General features: G+C 43.4%; 1 protein-coding gene across 2 annotated transcripts in view; it reads left to right on the plus strand.

The window, feature by feature from the left end:
- The first annotated feature begins 19,281 nt into the window (after positions 1-19,281).
- Positions 19,282-20,002, plus strand: part of LOC137358522 (arf-GAP with GTPase, ANK repeat and PH domain-containing protein 1-like) — a 160,607-nt gene continuing 159,886 nt past the window's right edge. Inside the window, exon 1 of one of the 2 annotated variants that reach the window (XM_068024436.1) lies at positions 19,282-19,891. In XM_068024436.1, the coding sequence (XP_067880537.1) occupies positions 19,729-19,891 (163 nt within the window). In that variant the 5' untranslated portion in view covers positions 19,282-19,728. The remainder of the gene's footprint in view (positions 19,892-20,002) is intronic. The other variant, XM_068024433.1, reaches the window with a different exon arrangement.

Raw genomic sequence — 20,002 nt, forward strand, 5'->3', positions numbered from 1 at the left:
TTGGAAAGAGAAGCAGAGTTAACGTTTCGGGTCAGTGACCCTTCTTCGGAACTGACAAATATTAGAAAAGTCACAGATTATAAACAAGTGAGGTGGGGGTTGGGCAAGAGATAACAAAGGAGAAGGTGCAGATTGGACCAGGCCACATAGCTGACCAAAAGGTCACGGAGCAAAGGCAAACAATATGTTAATGGTGTGTTGAAAGACAAAGCATTAGTACAGATTAGGTGTGAATATACTGAATATTGAACATCAGCAAGTGCAAACCTGGTTGTTTCAGGTTGTTTTTCTTCAGGTTTGCACTTGCTGATGTTCAATATTCAGTATATTCACACCTAATCTGTACTAATGCTTTGTCTTTCAACACACCATTAACATATTGTTTGCCTTTGCTCCGTGACCTTTTGGTCAGCTATGTGGCCTGGTCCAATCTGCACCTTCTCCTTTGTTATCTCTTGCCCAACCCCCACCTCACTTGTTTATAATCTGTGACTTTTCTAATATTTGTCAGTTCCGAAGAAGGGTCACTGACCCGAAACGTTAACTCTGCTTCTCTTTCCACAGATGCTGCCAGACCTGCTGAGTGAATCCAGCATTTCTTGTTTTTGTTAAATAACAAAGCTGTCATGGAACAAAGGCAAAGAGAATGTTAACACTTGTGAAAGACAAAGCATCAGTCCAGAGAGAGTGTTAATGGCAGAGTAATGAGCAGCTCTGTCCACATGAAAAAAACAGGTACATCATTAAAAATATATAAACAAGGCCAGTCATGCTCTAAAATTGTTGAACTCAAGGTTGAGTCTGCGAGGCTGGAGAGTGCCTAATTGAAAGATCAGGTACTGCACCTCGAGCTTGCATTGATGTTCACTGGAACACTGCTGCAGGCGAAAGACAGAAATGTGGGCATGAAAGCAGGGAGGTGTGTTGAAATGGCAAGCAACTGGAAGCTCAAGGTCATGCTTTCAGACTGAGTGGAGATGTTCCGCAAAGCTGTCACCCAGTCTGTGTTTAGTCTCCCCAATGTACAGGAGACTATTGTGAGCAGTGAATACAGTATACTAAATTGAAGGAAGTACAAGTAAATCGCTGCTTCACCTGGAAGGAGTGTTTGGACCTTGGATGGAGAAGGCGAGAGGAGGTAAAAGGGCAGGTACTACACCTCCTGTGATTGCCATGGGAAGGGGACAAGGTGTCGGGGGTAATGGAGGAGTGGACCAGGGTGTCACGGAGGGAATGATCCCTTTGGAATGCTGACAGGGGAGGGGAAGGGAAGATGTGTCTGGTGGTGGCATCACACCAGAGGTGGAGGAGGATAATCCTTTGGATGTGGAGGCTGGTGTGATGGAAAGTGAAGACAAGGGGGACCCTGTTGCAGTTCTGGGAGGGAGGTGAGGTGGGGGGGAGGAATCATCGGTTGAGGAAAAAGGACGACATCTCACAAGCACTGTTGTGGAAGGTTGTATCATCAGAATAGATGCGTCGGAGATGGAGAAACTGGGAAAATGGGATGGACTCCTGAAAGGAAACAGGATGTGAGGAAGTGTAATCAAGGTAGTTGTGGGAGTCGGTGGGCTTATAATAAATATTAGTAGACAGCCTATCACCAGAGAGGAAGGGAAGGGGAAGTGTCGGAGATAGGCTATTGATTCCTGGAGGGACGTGCCGAAAAGATAGCTTGTCATTGGTTGTCTTGACTTCAATCACAGTTATCCTAGAATAAAATTATGTCACCATTCACTCGCCATTTAATAAACGGTGTGGTTGGAAGGACAAGAAAAATTCTCTTTTTAGCAGTGAACTATTTTTAAAGGGTTTAAGCGGGAAGCTGGATAAACACATGAGGGAGAAAGGAATAGAAGGATCTGATGATGGTGGGGGAGGGGGATGAAATAAGGGGTGGAGGAGGCTCATGTGGAGCAGAAGCCAACTGGGCTGAATGGCCTGTTTGTGCGCTGTTTATTTTGTGTAATTTTTCTGTAATTCTATGTAAAAAATCCCCAAATATAACCCTAGTTGAAGAACTCTGATTATTGCTGTGTGTCAAACAGAATTAAAATTGTGCCCTGCACATGATAGTAAATGTGAGTACCTGCTGTTTCTAGAATTAGTTTGCACCCAAGGCATTGTGATGAAAACCACACTTGCCAAAATGAAACATCATAATTTCATCATGGAACATTATTTTTGACCTGTTACTGGACTTGAAATAACTTGTTTAAAAAAGACCACAACAGTGGCTGAAAACATGGCTGCACATTTGCATTCTAAAAGACAGTTGCCTGAAGAAGACAATGGGAGTGCCTCCCTGATTCAATTAGCCAGATGGGTTTTTGATCAAGAGACATTGAATGTGTAAGAGCCAGCATTCCACCCTTCCCCCCCCCCCCCCACTCACCCCCCACACCACTCTCCCCCCCACTCTCTCTCCCCCCCCCCACTCTCTCCCCCCCTACTCTCTCTTCGCCCCCACACTCTCTCTCCCCCCCACTCTCTCTCCCCCCCACTCTCTCTCTCCCCTCCATTCTCTCCCCCCCCCACTCTCTTCCCCCCACTCTCTTCCCCCCACTCTCTTCCCCCCCCACTCTCTCTCCCCCCCACTCTCTCCCCCCACACTCTCTTCCCCCCCCCACACTCTCCCCCCACACTCTTCCCCCCCCCCCCCCACACTCTCCCCTCCCCCACACTCTCTCCCCACCCACTCCCACTGAGTGTCTGGTAAGCTTTGGGGAAATCACAAACCTCATTGGAGAGGTTGTTCCAGATAAGGAGCTAGTCACATGATTAACCTGCTGGCCAACTTGGAGTTGTTTGAATTATGCTCACAGAACAGTTTTGGAAGAGACTGCAATTTGAAGACCAAAGAGAAGGAAGGTCTCTCCCTGTCTCTCTCGCTCTCTCACACAGAGTTCCAGGGACCCACAGAAGTAACTCAAGCCTCAAGACAGAAGACCATTGAAACAAGTGTGCACTGGGCCCCAACGAGAACTGCAAGACTTACCTGCAATCAAAAACTTTACATCAAACCCAAAGCCAGTAACTTAACTCCAGCTATTGTTTCAAAGCTTTCCCCTCTTTCTCCTCCTCTGTCTCTATTTGTGTGTGTGTTTATCGCGACATGAAATCGTGTGACATTGATCACAAGTCGTGGGAGTCAGTTGCCAGCATTCGCCAGAGCTGGCGGGCAGCCATAAAGACAGGGCTAAATTGTGGCGAGTCGAAGAGACTTAGTAGTTGGCAGGAAAAAAGACAGAGGCGCAAGGGGAGAGCCAACTGTGTAACAGCCCCAACAAACAAATTTCTCTGCAGCACCTGTGGAAGAGCCTGTCACTCCAGAATTGGCCTTTATAGCCACTCCAGGCGCTGCTTCACAAACCACTGACCACCCTCCAGGCGCGTATCCATTGTCTCTCGAGATAAGGAGGCCAAAAGAAGAAAAGAAGAAGTTTATCGCGTATGCATGCTAGCATGGTTACGTCGCATATTTCTAGTAGTTGTAACTGAATTAGAGTTTTAAGGTTAATAAACTTACACCTTTCTGGTTTAAATCTGAGAAAACCTGTCTGGTTGAACTCTTTGCCATTACAATTAGAGAGCAGTGAGCAAGGACTCACTGAAAGGGAAGCTAAACACGGTGTTTTAAAAAATTAAACCCTATTAGGGCCAAACCAGGAAAAGGCTGAGAGGGAACCCCTAGATCCTTTTCTCACCTGGTTGTAACAGCATGTTCCAGTAGAAAGATTGTCTGTAAAGTGTCAAGACTCTGGGCCTAATATCTCTTAGCTATTAAACTGTAAGTAAATTTTGTTCACTTAATAGTTGGTAACCCCAACAAAAGTACTGAGCAAGACCAAAGATAGATATTTTCTACTTCTACCCTTGTAAAGATCAGGCAAATCCCCTACTCAAATTCAAATACCTCATATTATGGGTATAGGCCTGGTTCATGGTGACTTAAAAAGTCATTCTGTTTTATTGCTTTGCATTCTGGGATTTTATAAAATCTATTTTGGAAATGCCATCCTGTAATTCTATTTGTTAGATATTTTCTATTTTAGCAATTTTCTGTGAATCTAGTGATGTGATCATTTGATCCTTAATTAAAGACCATAAAAGTATTCTCCACCACATTGTAAGTCTCTACAGTACCTGTTACTGCTGTAGGTGGTGTTCGGACAACTATTTTCATTGTCAAAGGTACCACACTGTATGTCACACAATAGCTGCTATTTTATTGTCTCTTGCCTTGAGATTGTGCAATGGGGTTCCCATAGATAACTCAAAATGCATTCTGAATTTTTTTCAGCCACCATTTTTTGTTCATAACTGATATTTCTAGTGTCCAAAATCAAAGTTTAACAACAAAATTACAGACTTCACAATAACATTATTAAATTTACCCATTAAATAGTCTTTTCTGTCTTTTTATGCCTTCATTTAAATATTTTACTTGTAGGTCTTAGTCTCTCCCAAAGACCTGTGCTTGAACTTCATATTTTCAACCAGAGCTGTAATTCTAATCTGAATTTAGATTGTGCATTCTGAGCATGTGCAGTATATCGAATTTCCCACAATGCATCAGTGCTATTCTTTAACTTCTCACACTTGCTGCATAGTAGTTTTTCTTCAAATAATTGTGAAAATAAGAGGACAAATTTCAATAGCTTTGCTGAGGTAAAATTTATATTGTCAAGCTAGCCCCCCCACCTGCCAAAACTGAGGCACACATTATTTCACCACATGAACATTAAAATTTAAAATTGCTAGCCCCTGACTGGAAAGACATTTGCATAGTAACAGACAGTGTTGGAATAATGGGGACCCAGTCGTTGCTTCCCCAATACATAGAAGAAGTGGTCAGACCAGTTTTAGTCACATAACTAACTGGCTGTTGCAGACGTTTGAACTGAGAGTTTTAAATTGGAGAAAACAGTGTTTGAAATCAGAAAGCTCCTGATTTGAAAACATTTCTCTCCTGTCTGCTCTCATCTCGCTCACACCAGCTTTGGAAACAATTGAAGACACGAGAACCTCAAAGAGGGAAAAGTCTGCTAGGTTGAACAAGGTTTAAGAAGAAAACTGGGCCCCTATGAAAAGTAAGAGCTGCCTACAATCAAAGACTCTACAGCGAACTGGAAATACAGGAACAGTAACTAGAAACCTCCTTCAGAGACTGCCTCAAACCTTTCACCTTATATTTTCCTCTCCTCTTTTCTGTCTCCATCTGCATGTGTGTATTGCGTGTGCGTGTGCATATTCGCATGGGTGCTTCATATATCCGTAGGCGTTAACCGTATTAGAGTTTAAGTTTAAGGTTTAATAAATTTCACTTTCCTCCTTTAAACCGAAGAAAGCCTGTTTATGCTCATTTCTTTGCCTTATAATTGGAAAGCTGTGAACAAGGATTCACAAAGGGGGAGTTCAAAACACAGTGTGCTTAAAAATAAAACCCTGTTACAATAAGACCAGGTGAAGATAGTAACAGACACCTTTCCCACCTGGTCGTAAAAGAAATTTGGGTGCTAGTGTCTGGAATTTTACCCACAAATGAGTGAAATTGGAAGTGGGAAGCCAAATTGTTCCCAATCAATAAGAGAAAAGTTTTAATACAGGTTTTCTTGTGGTTGTGTGTGATTGAATACTAACATGTCGGCAACTGAAGCTAGTAGCTCTCCAAGCCAGGGTGAAGTACCTTGGGATAAGTTAAAAGCACTGTCTATGGAGGAGTTAAGGAAATGGCTGAGCAGTGTGGGATCACTGTATGTGGCAAGGCTAGGAAGTCTGAACTGCTAAGGCTAGAGGCCAACCGTTTCCCCCTTGAATCTGAAGAAGCAGAGGCAGTGTTATAAGCAAACCCAGAGAGGGTATTGTTAACAAAGATACAATTGGAGCAAAGGAAACTTGAATTAGAAGACAGGGAAAGAGAGAGAGAGACAGGAGAGGGAGAAAGAGAGAGCCTTCCAAAGGGAACGTGAAGAAAATGAAAGACAGGAGAAGGAACGAGAGAGAGAGAGAAAGAATATTCTGGAAAGAATGCGAAGAAAGAGAGTTGAAATAACTTGAGTTGACTAGGGGGTGACAGAGTAACCCTAGTGAAAGCATGGCCAATATGGAGGAGCAGAATTCAGGGCTGGGCACGAGATTGCTAAAACTCGCTCAGTTAATTCCAAAATTCAATGAGGAAGATGTGGAAGCGTTTTTCGTGTCTTTTGAGAAACTGGCAAGGCAGTTAAAATGGCCAGCTGAAACCTGGCCTCTCTTATTGTAAAGCAAACTAACTGGAAAAGCCCATGAGGTTTATTCCCTGTTGCCAAATGAGAGTTCATCAAATTATGAACTGACCAAAAATACTATCCTCGAGGCATATGATTTAGTATCTGAAGCTTATCGCCAAAAGTTTAGAACCCTCAAAAAGCAAGCTAATCAAACTTATCTGGAGTTTGAAAGAAGCAAGCAGTTGGCTTTTGACCAGTGGCTGAGGGCTTTAAAAATACAACTCAGCTACGAGACTCTCAGAGAAGTAATCCTGTTAGAGGAATTTAAAAACTCTCTCCAATTCTCAATAAAGTCCATTGTAGAGGAGCAGTGGGTTCAGGGAGCCCGGCAAGCGGCCGTTCTGGCCGATGAGTTTGCTTTAATTTATAAGTTGGTTTCCCGGGGAGAACCTTTCCTAATCACCTCCACAAACCCAAAAAGGACAAAGGGTGGGAAGGTGATAGAAGCCCAGGCAGTCCTGGAAGAGAAAGGAAAGCAGGAGACACAGGGGGTCCTCCTCCAGCCAAAAAGGAAGGTGCTGTGAGCAAGAGTGAGATCCGGAGACCTGTGTGCTTCCATTGTAATAAGGCAGGGAATTTAAAAGCAGAGAGCTGGAAACTAAAGGGGAAACTGGTAAGGTTAATCAGGGCACACCCACTCAGTGAAGACAAGGGCCTGATGCAAAACACAGAACAAGCTGTGACTTTAACTGCAGTAAGAATGCAACCAGGAAGCTTACTACGGCCAGTGCAGGAAAAGTTCATCGGATTCCTGAAGGTTATCAGGGTTTTGTATTTGAAGGGAAAGTAACCCCATACCCCTCGAGTAGGGCAAGCAAGCCCATAGTGATTCTGAGGGACACGGGGCGACTAGATCCCGTTTACTGGGAAAAGGCCTGACCTTTTCCCCCCAGAGATTGCAGTGAACACCAGAATGGTGGTGAATGGTATTGGAGGGCAGTGTATGCCTGTACCTGTACACTGGGTACACCTGGAGTGCGACCTAGTTTCAGGATTGGTGACCGTAGGGATTGTCCCTAGTTTGCCTGTGGACAGGGTTGACCTTCTCCTAGGTAATCTGGCAGAGGTGAAGGTGGTAGCCCCCCAAATAGTGAAAGAAAGACCGCAGGAGGTCAGAGAGACAGGGCAGTGGCAGGAGACGGACCCCTGCAGTGTCCCTGAATGTGTAGTGTATCAGACCACGATCAAACCAGCTCCCCCAGAGGAGACTGCATTGGCACTGCAGGCAGATGACCATGAGGTCTGCCTGTCTGAGACTTTCTTTGGAAAGTTAGGAGACCCGGGGAATGAATTAAATGGATTTTCCCTAGCTGAGGCAACCCAGTATTGCGAGAATTAGCACAGGCTGCCCGGACTGAAATTGAAGCAGAGGCTGATTGCTACTATTTAAAGAATGAGGTACTGATGAGGAAATGGAGTTCTCCTCACAGACCCGAGAGCAAAGAGTGGACAGTAGTTCACCAGTTAGCGGTGCCACAGAGGTACCGGAGAGAAATATTAAGAAGGGCCCACAAAACTATAGTGGCTGTACATGCTGGTATACGAAAGGCCAAAGCCCGCATAAGACAACAGTTTGACTGGTCAAAACTCCACAAAGATGTGGTGGAGTAGTGCAGGAGATGCCACATGTGCTGGGTTGAGGGGAAACCCCAACCTACAGTGAAACTTGCACCCCTAAGTCCTGTACTGGTGTTAGGAGGACCCTCCAGCAGAGGGCTGGTGAGCTGTAAGGGACACCCGCTGAGAACAAAAGGGGACAGGCAGGCACAAGGCTGGCAAAAGTTTAGAAAGTGAATGGGAAAAAGTGACCAAGAGGGCAGGTTAAAGGAAGTCTGGGAAGAATCCCAGATGAAACCTACTGTCCAGTCAACCAACCCCAAAAAGTGTGAACAGTTAGACCCCCACATCCTCCTATGGGTGGCACAGTGGCGCAGTGGTTAGCACCACAGCCTCACAGCTCCAGGGACCCGGGTTCGATTCTGGGTACTGCCTGTGCGGAGTTTGCAAGTTCTCCCTGTGTCTGCGTGGGTTTTCGCCGGGTGCTCCGGTTTCCTCCCACATCCAAAGACTTGCAGGTGATAGGTAAATTGGCTATTATAAATTGCCCCTAGTGTAGGTAGGTGGTAGGAGAATTGTGGGGATGTGAGAGGGAATATGGGATTAATGTAGGATTAGTATAAATGGGTGGTTGATGGTCGGCACAGACTCGGTGGGCCGAAGGGCCTGTTTCAGTGTTGTATTTCTCTATGAATTTCTATGAATCTATGACTTGAACCTAAAACCCTGTGACTCCCGAGACAAGAGTGCTACCAACTGAGCCACGGCTGACACAAATTGTCACTGATAATCCATTTGACCAATAACAATGACAATCATCACATCTTATATCCTTATATACATTGAAAGATAGGTTTTCTCCCCTCCCCCCCACCCCCACCCCCACCCCACCCCCCACAACCCTCCAAAAAAAAAGTATTAATAGAATTGTACTTGAGGTTGCTGGTCACTATGTTGTTCTGGGTCGAGCTGTGTTTAAATGAGTGACTCGTTTGCATAACCTGTAAGGTAATATGGACAAGGCTACGGGCTAAATGCTGGAAAATTGGATTAGAATAGATAGGTGCTTGATGGCTGGCACAGACACGATGGGCTGAAGGGCCTGTTTCTGTGCTGTATAACTCAATGACTCTATGGACTCCCAGAACTATCACAAGGAATATGAGGCTACCATGAAGCTCTCTGAGTTGAATTTCACACCAAACCCATGCCTTGCCTCTGGCAAGTGATGGAATCCTCTAATAACTAGACTTTATGTTTTTCTTTCAAATTGATAAACTGTATTCGTAATTCTTCCTGCAGCCCCTTATTTCCCAGTTTGACGACCCAACTAATGTACTACTAGTTCTGGCAACGGTTGGATTTTCGTCTAAAGAGAGCTGTATTTGAGAGGTCTGGGAGGAAAGTGGGTCTTAATTTAGCTTCAAAGCTTTAACTGTTCACAAGAAGAGCTATATATCTTTAAATTGAAGGCCTTAAAATGGGTAATAGCTACATAGCGAACATGGATAAGAATTAGAAACCATTCTGCTATTGCTTCAGCTGTTCACTTAACTGAAACATAGTTCTATTGGCATTGGCCAAATGGCAACAAAAATGGGACCGAAAGAATAAAAATTGCAAGTCAATTCAATATTGTTTAAGTTTTCCTTCTGCTAGAATCTGGAGAAAAATCCCACATTAAATCTTGTAGTTATTGATGCCCAGTTCCGTGGATCTCTTCTATCTCCCTGCATTTTTGAATACAAAATTGGCTTGTGGTTTCGCTTTCAAGTTGACTGGAAAAAATTTACCTCATGCTCAACCGATGGCTTCAGGCATCTTTTTGGATGATGGTCTCTCGAGGTTCTTCAAAGAAATGTGAACACAGAAAAGCTGCTGAAGTATCACTGCGTGGAGACCACATCACCTAACAGTGTTAGTGATGATTACTGACAAAATGGTCTTTGAAAAGGAATGAGTTTTGCCACTTCTCTTGGCTGCTACATAACAAAGGAAAATATTTAGTTGCCTCACTTTAAAAAAAAATAAATCTCACGTTGAACGCACAACACAAATGACCAGTACTTGGCATGTGCTAAATGAACTGGTCTTATTAGGTTGAGGTAGAAGTTTGCAGTTTCTATTAAAAGTAAGAAAATCTCTATCTAACTTTTTAAATTTACAGCTAAGTGTGTTGAACTGTCCCAACAGCAAACCTGAAGATAGTCATTCCCTTGTGCTCAATACAGATTCACCAGGAAAAATCAGTGAGAAAATGTCACACGAAAGCTCTCCTTGTATCTGCTGTCTGTAGTTAATTTTGCAAAGTGAATACATTTATCTTTCAGAAGTCTAAATAAAATGGAGCAATGCTGTGGAGACAAAGAGCTCTAAGAAAGAAGAAAGGTTTTATATAGTGCCTTATTGTATTGTAGTGCCTTATTTGCTGACAATGCTTCATTAACATCTCACACTGAAGAGTGTCTGCAGAGTCTCATCGACAGGATTGCAGCTGCCTGCAACGAATTTGGCCTAACCATCAGCCTCAAGAAAACGAACATCATGGGACAGGACGTCAGAAATGCTCCATCCATCAATATCGGCGACCACGCTCTGGAAGTGGTTCAAGAGTTCACCTACCTAGGCTCAACTATCACCAGTGACCTGTCTCTAGATGCAGAAATCAACAAGCGCATGGGAAAGGCTTCCACTGCTATGTCCAGACTGGCCAAGAGAGTGTGGGAAAATGGCGCACTGACACGAAACACAAAAGTTCGAGTGTATCAAGCCTGTGTCCTCAATACCTTGCTCTACGGCAGCGAGGCCTGGACAACGTATGTCAGCCAAGAGCGACGTTTCAATTCATTCCATCTTCGCTGCCTCCGGAGAATCCTTGGCATCAGGTGGCAGGACTGTATCTCCAACACAGAAGTCCTCGAGGCGGCCAACATCCCCAGCATACACCCGACTGAGCCAGCGGCGCTTGAGATGGTTTGGCCATGTGAGCTGCATGGAAGATGGCAGGATCCCCAAGGACACATTGTACAGCGAGCTCGTCACTGGTATCAAACCCACCGGCCGTCCATGTCTCCGCTTTAAAGACGTCTGCAAACGCGACATGAAGTCCTGTGACATTGATCACAAGTCGTGGGAGTCAGTTGCCAGCGATCGCCAGAGCTGGCGGGCAACCATAAAGGTGGGGCTAAAGTGTGGCGAGTCGAAGAGACTTAGCAGTTGGCAGGAAAAAAGACAGAGGCGCAAGGAGAGAGCCAACTGTGCAACAGCCCCGACAACCAATCTTATCTGTAGCACCTGTGGAAGAGTCTGTCACTCTAGAATTGGCCTTTATAGCCACTCCAGGTGCTGCTTGACAAACCACTGACCACCTCCAGGTGCTTACCCATTGTCTCTCGAGACAAGGAGGCCAAAGAAGAAGAAGAAGAAGAAGAAGATTGTAACCCCAAGTGCTTCACTTACAATAAATGAATTTGAAGAGCAAACAAGTTTGGCAGCCATTCTGTACACACAGGAATGAGATGAAGATTTTATTAGATCTCCATAAACTTGGCATCAGCTATATTGACCCTCATGTCAGCTCTTAAATGGTGAAGTGTTTGATCTCTCAAGGTTATTTTTGAGAGGGGAAGGGAACACTGAACTGAAATATAAAATGAATATAAAAGTCCCTTTCCTTAAGTCTGTAAACAATAACCCAAAAAAACCTGCTAATTTCTATCAATTTGAGTTATCTGTAAGTATCAAGAAATAAATAAAGAATTTGCATTTATATAGCGCATTTCACGACCTCAGGACATCCCAGCGTGCTTTACAGCCGATGAAGTACTTTTGAAGAGGAGTCACTGTTGTAATACAAGAAACATAACCGCCAATTTGCACACAGTAAGCTCCCACAAACAGCAATGTGAGGAATGATCAGATAGTCTGTTTCTGTGATATTGATTGAGGAACAAATATTTGCCAGGAGACTGGGAGAACTGCCATGGGATCTTTTGTGTCCACCTGAGAAGACAGACAGGGCCTTGGTTTAATATCAGCGCTCTCTCAATACTACACTGAAGAAATACCTATGCCCATATCAGTGCTGTGAATGTGACAGCATGCTATAGGACTAACCATCCCTCTTCAGTTATAGTATAACTCGTGGAGATTATGTGGGATGCCTTTTAGACTATATAGGAATGTAAATGCCATGCTTGTTGGGCTGTTGCATTCCAGCTAAACAAATAAAAGATTTATTTACAAGATAATTACACAGAAGCAGAAATACACAGCAAGTTACTGATATAAATATTTAGACAAAGTTTGAATCTATCCACCAGGGATTAAAATAACCTCAAGATATTTCTTGCAGTCCAATTTTGTACTAGACTTCTGGAGCAAACCATTGATTTCCAGGTTTGTATGTGAGTGAGGTGATTATTTCCAGCCTTTTCTAATGGCTGCAGAACTCTTTTGTTCTCAGCCATCTGCAAAACTATCTTTTGGGATACTGCTTAAAAACTCAGAGCTGTGTAAATATGCTGACCTTGTCTTTGTGTGATGTGAAAGTCTGCTTTTACCTTATCCTTATATGTTTTGTTGAAGGGGCTCTTTCTGAAACTGTTGATCTTGTCAGGTGCTGACAGACCAGTTCTGTACTGCACAGTCTTGTTTCTATTTTACTTTTTTGACCCTTTAGTTTAACATTGGGTCTTTCAGTCTAACACAAACTTTCAGATGTTTCTTTTTTAAATTGCACAACTTCGGCAATTTAAAGATAAGCATTGACTTTTAAAGTCCAAAATCATTAGCTGTTTGACTAGAATTTTTATGATGCCTCCATAAACTCTCGGCCTTGCCCTGGTTATCTATTTACTCAAATTGGACTGGAGGCACAATTTTCTCAAGGCCAGGTTTAGAAGCATTTACTGCCAATTTTACTGACTGGTACCAGCGTTTTAATTTTCTTCACCCCACACACGCTTAAATGTGTTCCCATCAGAGCAGTGATACCAGGCCATTGATCGAGCAGTGAAAGTAGGCTGTGTAGCTGCGCTCTCAGACATGATGCATGGCAAAGGGAAACCTACAGAGGGAAACTGGAGAATGTTTTCCAAGCAGGACAGAGAAAAACAAAATTTGCTACTGGGTGGTGAATGACCCTTCAGGATCATCATACAGTATTCTTGAGAATGTGACACTGATAGCCATTGATGGTATTTTGTTGCCCTCTAGTGTTCACTATTAGAAAAGATTTTTGGTGTTGGCTCTTGCTCATTGTTGAAATTGAACCATCTCTCATTCATGCATTCCAAAGAACTGCAGCGTTCTTTTACCTCCCTCCTATTTGTCCTTCCTACTACAATCTCCAGATTTTTAAATAAAACTACTTTTTGGTGTCGCCCAAACCATTGCTTCCTCCCTTGACTTGTATCCTTCACTTTTCAACCTACAGTATGAGTCATGGCCCTTCATCCAGGTTTCCGAATAAATTGACAGATACTGTCATCCAGTCGGAGCAGAATCTTCCCGTCCGTTTACAGGATACTTCTCATGAGGCTACCCAAGCAGCTGGCACAAGACCTGCATCACCCATTGGGCATATTGTCCTGGGATGGAAGGAAAGGGAGGGATTCATTTTACCTTAAGGGGTTAATATTAAGTCAATGGTAAAATTCGACTTCAGCAGGGGCACAAAATGGGTGGTAAGATTGAAGCGATTGGAGCCTAGCTCATAAATATGTGAGAAATGAAGTATGTGAAAGGATAAGACTATGGAAAAGAGGAGCAGCAAGTGGTCGCTATATTTTGACAAAATACCTATTTTACTCATTTGTGACTACAGAGGGCAGAGGTGTGCTGCTCATTGCTTCTTGAGTTGTGCATTTTGCTCATTGACTTTATTTTCTAGCTGCACTGTCAAACGCAATAAATAAACTACATAGAAATGTATGAATTATCTTTCACTTATTAGAGATTGAACTGAGGATGGTGGAATGACTGAGTTTGCGAAGCTGGTCATCTGACTGTTCCGAATGGAGATCATGAGGCCCACATAAATTACAGCCGGGTTCAAGATGCAGGATCGAAACCAGATAGTGCTGGAGATATGCTGCAGGTAAGTCAGCATCTGAAGAGACGGGTTAACATTTCTGGTTAAGGCTGGTATTCCACAGTTCTTTGTTTTAAAAATGTCGGAGGCATCTTAAAAGAAAGATCACAGCAGGACCAGAAATACCGAGGGGAGCCCACCCCAATGGTGGCAATTAGCCTGAACATGGAAGATCAAACAGGGTTGGGGAAGATTGGAATGGGTTGGCAGAAAGCCCACCCTGCTCGGGATTAGTAAGAGTCCCACCAGATTACAAAATCCAGTCCTTGACCTTACCTCATTTATTAACTGTCTTTGAAATACTTTAATGCTGAACAATTTGAAAAATATGTGATCCACATTGAGGGCCTCATTTTAGAAGTTTTATCTGCAAAATTTATATATCTAGATGAGTCATGGTACAAATAGGACTGTACAGCATTGTATACATTGTATGTAGCCATCAGTACTGTTAAGTAAAAAGAAAGAAGTTGCACATATATAGTGTCTACATCATGTCGATCAAGAATGTCACAAAGCACTTCACATTGAAAGAATTACATTGTGAAGTTATTGTTTTATGGGTAAACATGCCAGCTATACAGCAACTACAGCTGACAAGGATCAATGCAGACCAGGCCCCCCTTTCCCTCAGTGCTGCAACTACCTTAGCCCTTCTTAGGGGAAGAGGGAAAATGCTGGGCCTGAGGTGGGAGAGGAAGGAGTGTGCCAGCATTAACTGAGCGAGAGGGGAGGGAGAGTTACAGCCTGAACTGGGGTGGGGTGGGGAGAAAATTGCCAATTTGAAGGCAGTTTGAAGAGGACGAATACCAACTTGAACTGGGAGGGGTAGTGGGGAGTGGAAGATTAATGCCAGCTTGAGTGGGGAGATGAAAAAAAGAGTACTACCTACGTTGATCAGGGAGAGGAGTGCTTGACTTAATTGAGAGGAAAGTGAAAACTTGACCTGGGGCTTTTGTATTACTTGTTTGGAGTGCTATGGGTCCCATAATGTTGGGGACCTTGGGGTATTGTTTTGTGTGTTCTATGTGTATAATCTGGAAATAGCAATGTGGAATATTCCAAAAAGATTAGGAGGGGGGGTAGACAAATTCTTATCCTATTTTTCTTGTACCCACAGGGAGGCATCTGACCTCCCCTCTGTATCTCCCAACTGATAACAGAAACTATGCTCTAAGGTCTAGGTTTGAAACTCTGCCATCTCACAGTGGCTCTGTACTGCACCCGATCCAATGTGCAGACTTGCCAACTTTTTCTGTCTTTCTGCACTTCTATTCATTTGGAAATCTTTGAAAACATAATGTCAGTTTCTACATTTACAATGATGATACCCAGCTTTGCCTCACCATCACCTCTCTCAACCCTCTCCTGCCTTTGTGTTGTCAGACTGCTTGTCTACTCCCCCTCCTAATCTTTTTGGAATATTCCACATTGCTATTTCCAGATTATACACATAGAACACACAAAACAATACCCCAAGGTCCCCAACATTATGGGACCCATACCACTCCAAACAAGTAATACAAAAGCCCCAGGTCAAGTTTTCACTTTCCTCTCAATTAAGTCAAGCACTCCTCTCCCTGATCAGTGTAGGTAGTACTCTTTTTTTTTCATCTCCCCACTCAAGCTGGCATTAATCTTCCAAACTTCCTCCAATTAACTAAACGGTTCAAAACCTTGGCTTCCTATTTGACCCTGAGCTGAGCTTTCACCCACATATCCTCTTGCATCACAAAGACCCGCTACTTCCATGGTTGTAATATCACCCGTCTCTGGCCCTGCCTCAGCCCAACTGCTGCTGAAATACTCATCCATGCTTTTGTTACATCCAGACTCAACTATTTCAATATTCTTCTGGCTGGCCTCGCATCTTTCACGCTCTGTTAACTTGAGCTCATGCAAAGCTCTGCTTCTCATATCCTAACTTGCACCGTCCCATTCACTGCTCGCTGACTTACATTGGCTCCCGGTCCAGCAACACCTCGATTTTTAAAATTCTCATCCTCATGTTCAAATCTCTCCATGGCCTCGCCCCTCCCTATCTCTCTAACCTCCTCCAGCCTTGCAACCCTTTGAGAACTCCACTCGTCCAACTCAGGTCTCTCGTGCATCCCCCACTTCCTTCACCTCACCATTGGTGGCCGTGTCTTCAGCCATTTAGGGCCTAAGCTCTGGAATTCCCTCCCTAGACCTCTCTACCTCTCCTTTTTTTAAGATGCTGCTTAATACCTACCTCTTTGACCAAGCATTTGTCCTGTCCTTTGGTTCGGTATCAATATTTACGCCCCCTGTGAAGCACCTTGGGATCTTATTACATTTAAGGTACTATATAAATGCAAGAAATGCTGGAAATACTCAGCAGGTCAGGCAGCATCTGTGAAGGGAAAAGCAGAGTTAATGTTTCAGGTCAGTGACCCTTCATCAGTATTTCCAGCATTTCTTGTTTTTATTTCAGATTTCCAGCGTCTGCAGTATTTTGCTTTTATTACTATATAAATGCAAATTGTTATTGTTGGTAAGTTTTGTACATAAAATTTCAGTCTCCCACCCTCAGGGTTGTGATCCTGCATGTCTGTACACTGTGCCAGCAAATCATAAGTTATTAGTCCCTTGTTCATTCAGCCTTGGCAAAAGCTGATAATGGATTACAGTGCCTTCTGAGCATTTCCAAAAGCTTTCAGAAATTTTGTTCCCCTATTTTGACACTCCCTTTAATTGACCCTTTCCTGCTAAACTTCACTGACACACTATTTTCAGTTCCTACCTCGTGTACTCTCTGCACCTGAACTTGTGCAAAATAACAGTAAAAAATTTGGTGCAGTCTGTGTGTGTGTCTTTGAGTCCAGAATTTTTTTTTATATATATATCCCAGACTGGTGGTGTTTGAAAAAAAGCTTAATGCTTACAAATTGCACTCTGAAGGATTAGTTTTGGCTGTCATTTCAAATGGCATTACTTTGTATTATTAGTGATATTCTGGTCTGTAAAGTTGTCTATATGTTTCTTGTTTTGTCGGGGATTTTAAAAACTGCAAAAAGCAGAAATCTGAAATAAAATTAGAAAAGGTTGGGAATTATACAGCAGGTCTGTCAGACTAAAGTGGAGGCTCTTTGTCTGTTTCTGATCTCAAGTCATGCTGTTGCAGGGGGTTGGGATTAACTAGTGGAGACTAGGCATTTTATCAATTATTTCCATTACAATTATATGGCCTTTTCTGATATTTGCTTTGGTACAATTCACTGAATAGCTGCAAAGTTGCTTCCATGTCACAACAACAATGCAAAATGTGCAGATGAAAACAACTTTGTGTCAGCCTTGGTTCAGTTGATAGCACTTTCACTTCTGAGACAGGTCATGATTCAGGCCCCACTCCAGAGACTTGAACGCATAATCCAGACTGAAGCTCCCTGAGGGAGTGCTGTACTGTTGGAGGTGCCGTCTTTCAGATGAGACGTTACACCAAGTCTCCATCTGCCCCCTCGAGAACATAAAAGATCCTATGGCAGGAAAGTTCTCCCCAGTATCCTGGCCAACATCACTAAAGCAGATTATCTAGTGATTTATTTCATTGCTATTTCTGGGAGTTTGCTGTGCACAGAATGGCTGCCTCATTTCCAATTAAGAAGTGTTTACACTGCGAAAGTACTTCATTGGCTGTAAAGTGCTTTAGGGCATCCTGTGGTTGTGAAAGGCACTATATAAATGCAAGTGTTTTGTGCAATTTTTGTTCATTTAGTCTGGTGCTCCGATGCTGTTTGGGGGGATAACTATACCAGCCAGTGTGGTACTGAGCCACACAGATCAAGACTGACATTGGCCGTGATATCATCTCCTCATTGATGAATAACTCTGATCAAATGTCCAATTGAGGAATGGGTGAGATACTAGAAAGCTGCCTGCACCTATAGCAATGCTTTTCAAATGACAGTGCTGGGGCTCTGGCCTAACTTTTAAATAAAGACAGTATCTGCTACTTAGGAGGAAAACAGCATATATTTTTATTAATACTAGCAGATCTCCTGTGGTGTTGCTCATGGGTTGGAACATGATGTTTAACTGTTCATCAAATCTGTGCCATTATAGTCACTGCTGAGAGAATAGGAGGAGGGGGAAGATGGAGAAACAGAATAATTGGTATTTTAAAGGGGTCACTATCTTTCAGAAAGATGGTTGGAAGCTTTGAGGAGGTTGTTAAGGGATTATTTTTACCATGAATGCAAAATAAAATTGTCCAACTGCCTTTTCATCATCATGAAGCCTGACCATTTATTTTTGTCCTTCGCTGATTCCACTGTTACGACCAGGTGAGAAAGAGGTCTAGGGTTCCCTTTCAGCTTTCACCTTTCACCTGGTCTTACTGTAACAGGAGTTTTATTTTTAAACACACCATGTTTTTAACTTCCCATTTGGTGAATCCTTATTCACCGCTTTCCAATTATCAGGCAAAGAAATGAGCACAAACAGGCTTTCTTAGGTCTAAAGAAGAAAGGTGAAATTTTATTAAACTCTAATTAGGTTAATACCTACAGATACATGATGCCCCCACGCTGGCATGCATACGCGATACACACATGCAGATAGGGATAGAAAGAGAAGAAATAAAGTGGAGATGTTTGAGGCAATATCTGAAGAGTTGTTGTTACGGTTCCTCAAGCTCATTGTAGGGTCCTTTTGTAGGTAGATCTTGCTTTTTGTTGGGGCCCAGTATTCTTCTTAAACCTTGTTCACTGTAGGAGATTTTTCTCTTGTGGGGTTCATGTGTCTTCAGTGGGTTTTCGGAGTTCTATGAGAAAGAGATGGGAGCAGACAGGCAGCGAGGAGGTCTTTTCAATCCAGGAGCCAAGAGCTTTCTGTCTTCAAACACTGTTTCTCCAATTTAAAACTCTCAGTTCAAAACTCTGCAACAAATAGTTAATCGTGTGACTAAACTGGTCTGACCACGTCTGTTCTATATATTGGGAGCAGGGACTGGTCCTTTGTTCCAAGCAGTGTCTGCTACTATGCAAAAAATGTACTTCCGTCCAGGCCTGACAATTCCTTGTAACAGGCCTTTTCTCCTTCCCAGCAACAATTTGAAGTTTAATGTCCATGTGGTGAAATTAATGTGCCTCATTCTTGGCAGTTGGGGGCCTGCATGACACCATCCTGATGGTTTTCGATATATTTCATTTCTTTTGTTGCATGGTAGATGCTTGTAGACTTCAGTACTTGAAGTTAAGTTAATGATGTGTAAACACCAGCAAGTACCCGGCAGTAACACAGCACACCGTCCAAGCCAGTAATGTGAATAATGGCAAGATTCGTAGGTGGATAAATGGTGAATAGAATGCAAGCTGCCAGCAGCACTGGCCTGCTCTAGTAAGTGTGTGTACCATGGGGCTGTAGCAGTTGTCAGCTCGGCGATTTGAGTGAACCGTTTCCGTTTGCGCACAAGTAATGCATATTTTATGAGGCTTTAACCGTTGTGAGGGCAATCAAACTTTCTTGGAAATGATACACTCTCCCAAACTTTGCACTGAACCGCCACCCTGACGTCAGTGGAGCGAATGTCAGTATCAGGTAGGGGAAACTGACACAGGTTGGGAGTTGCGGAAGTGCTGTGTGCATGAGGTGCGAGCCGACTACTACATTGCAGTCTCGGAAACAAGTGGAAAGGATTTAAAAAGTCGTTTACATTCAAACTTTTATTTATTTTTTTATGGGCCGGGGAGGGGGGGAGCGTGTTGCCACAAACAGTATGGAGGAGATCTGCGCCCCTGCAGGGACAAGTACAACGCACAGGGTAGCACAGCACAGGAGGAGAAGATGAATTCTCAAAAGCAGCTGACCCATTCCGGAGCCATTCGTGGCGAAATCCAGAGGTTTGAGAGCGTCCAGCCTAATGTTTACAACATCTACAAGTTACTGCATCGCGTTCCCGATCCCTCGCTGCGATTCGCCATTCAGGAACTTGTTACGCGCATTGAAGGTGAGCAGGTGCATCTCCCTGGGATTCTTGCCGAGAACACATAAACACTGCTAGTTTCAAGTTTTTTATTTGAGGGGGGGGGGGGGACTCTTACTGTTAACAAACGTGCGT

Source organism: Heterodontus francisci, chromosome X, assembly GCF_036365525.1.
Source record: "Heterodontus francisci isolate sHetFra1 chromosome X, sHetFra1.hap1, whole genome shotgun sequence".
Classification (NCBI taxonomy): domain Eukaryota; kingdom Metazoa; phylum Chordata; class Chondrichthyes; order Heterodontiformes; family Heterodontidae; genus Heterodontus; species Heterodontus francisci.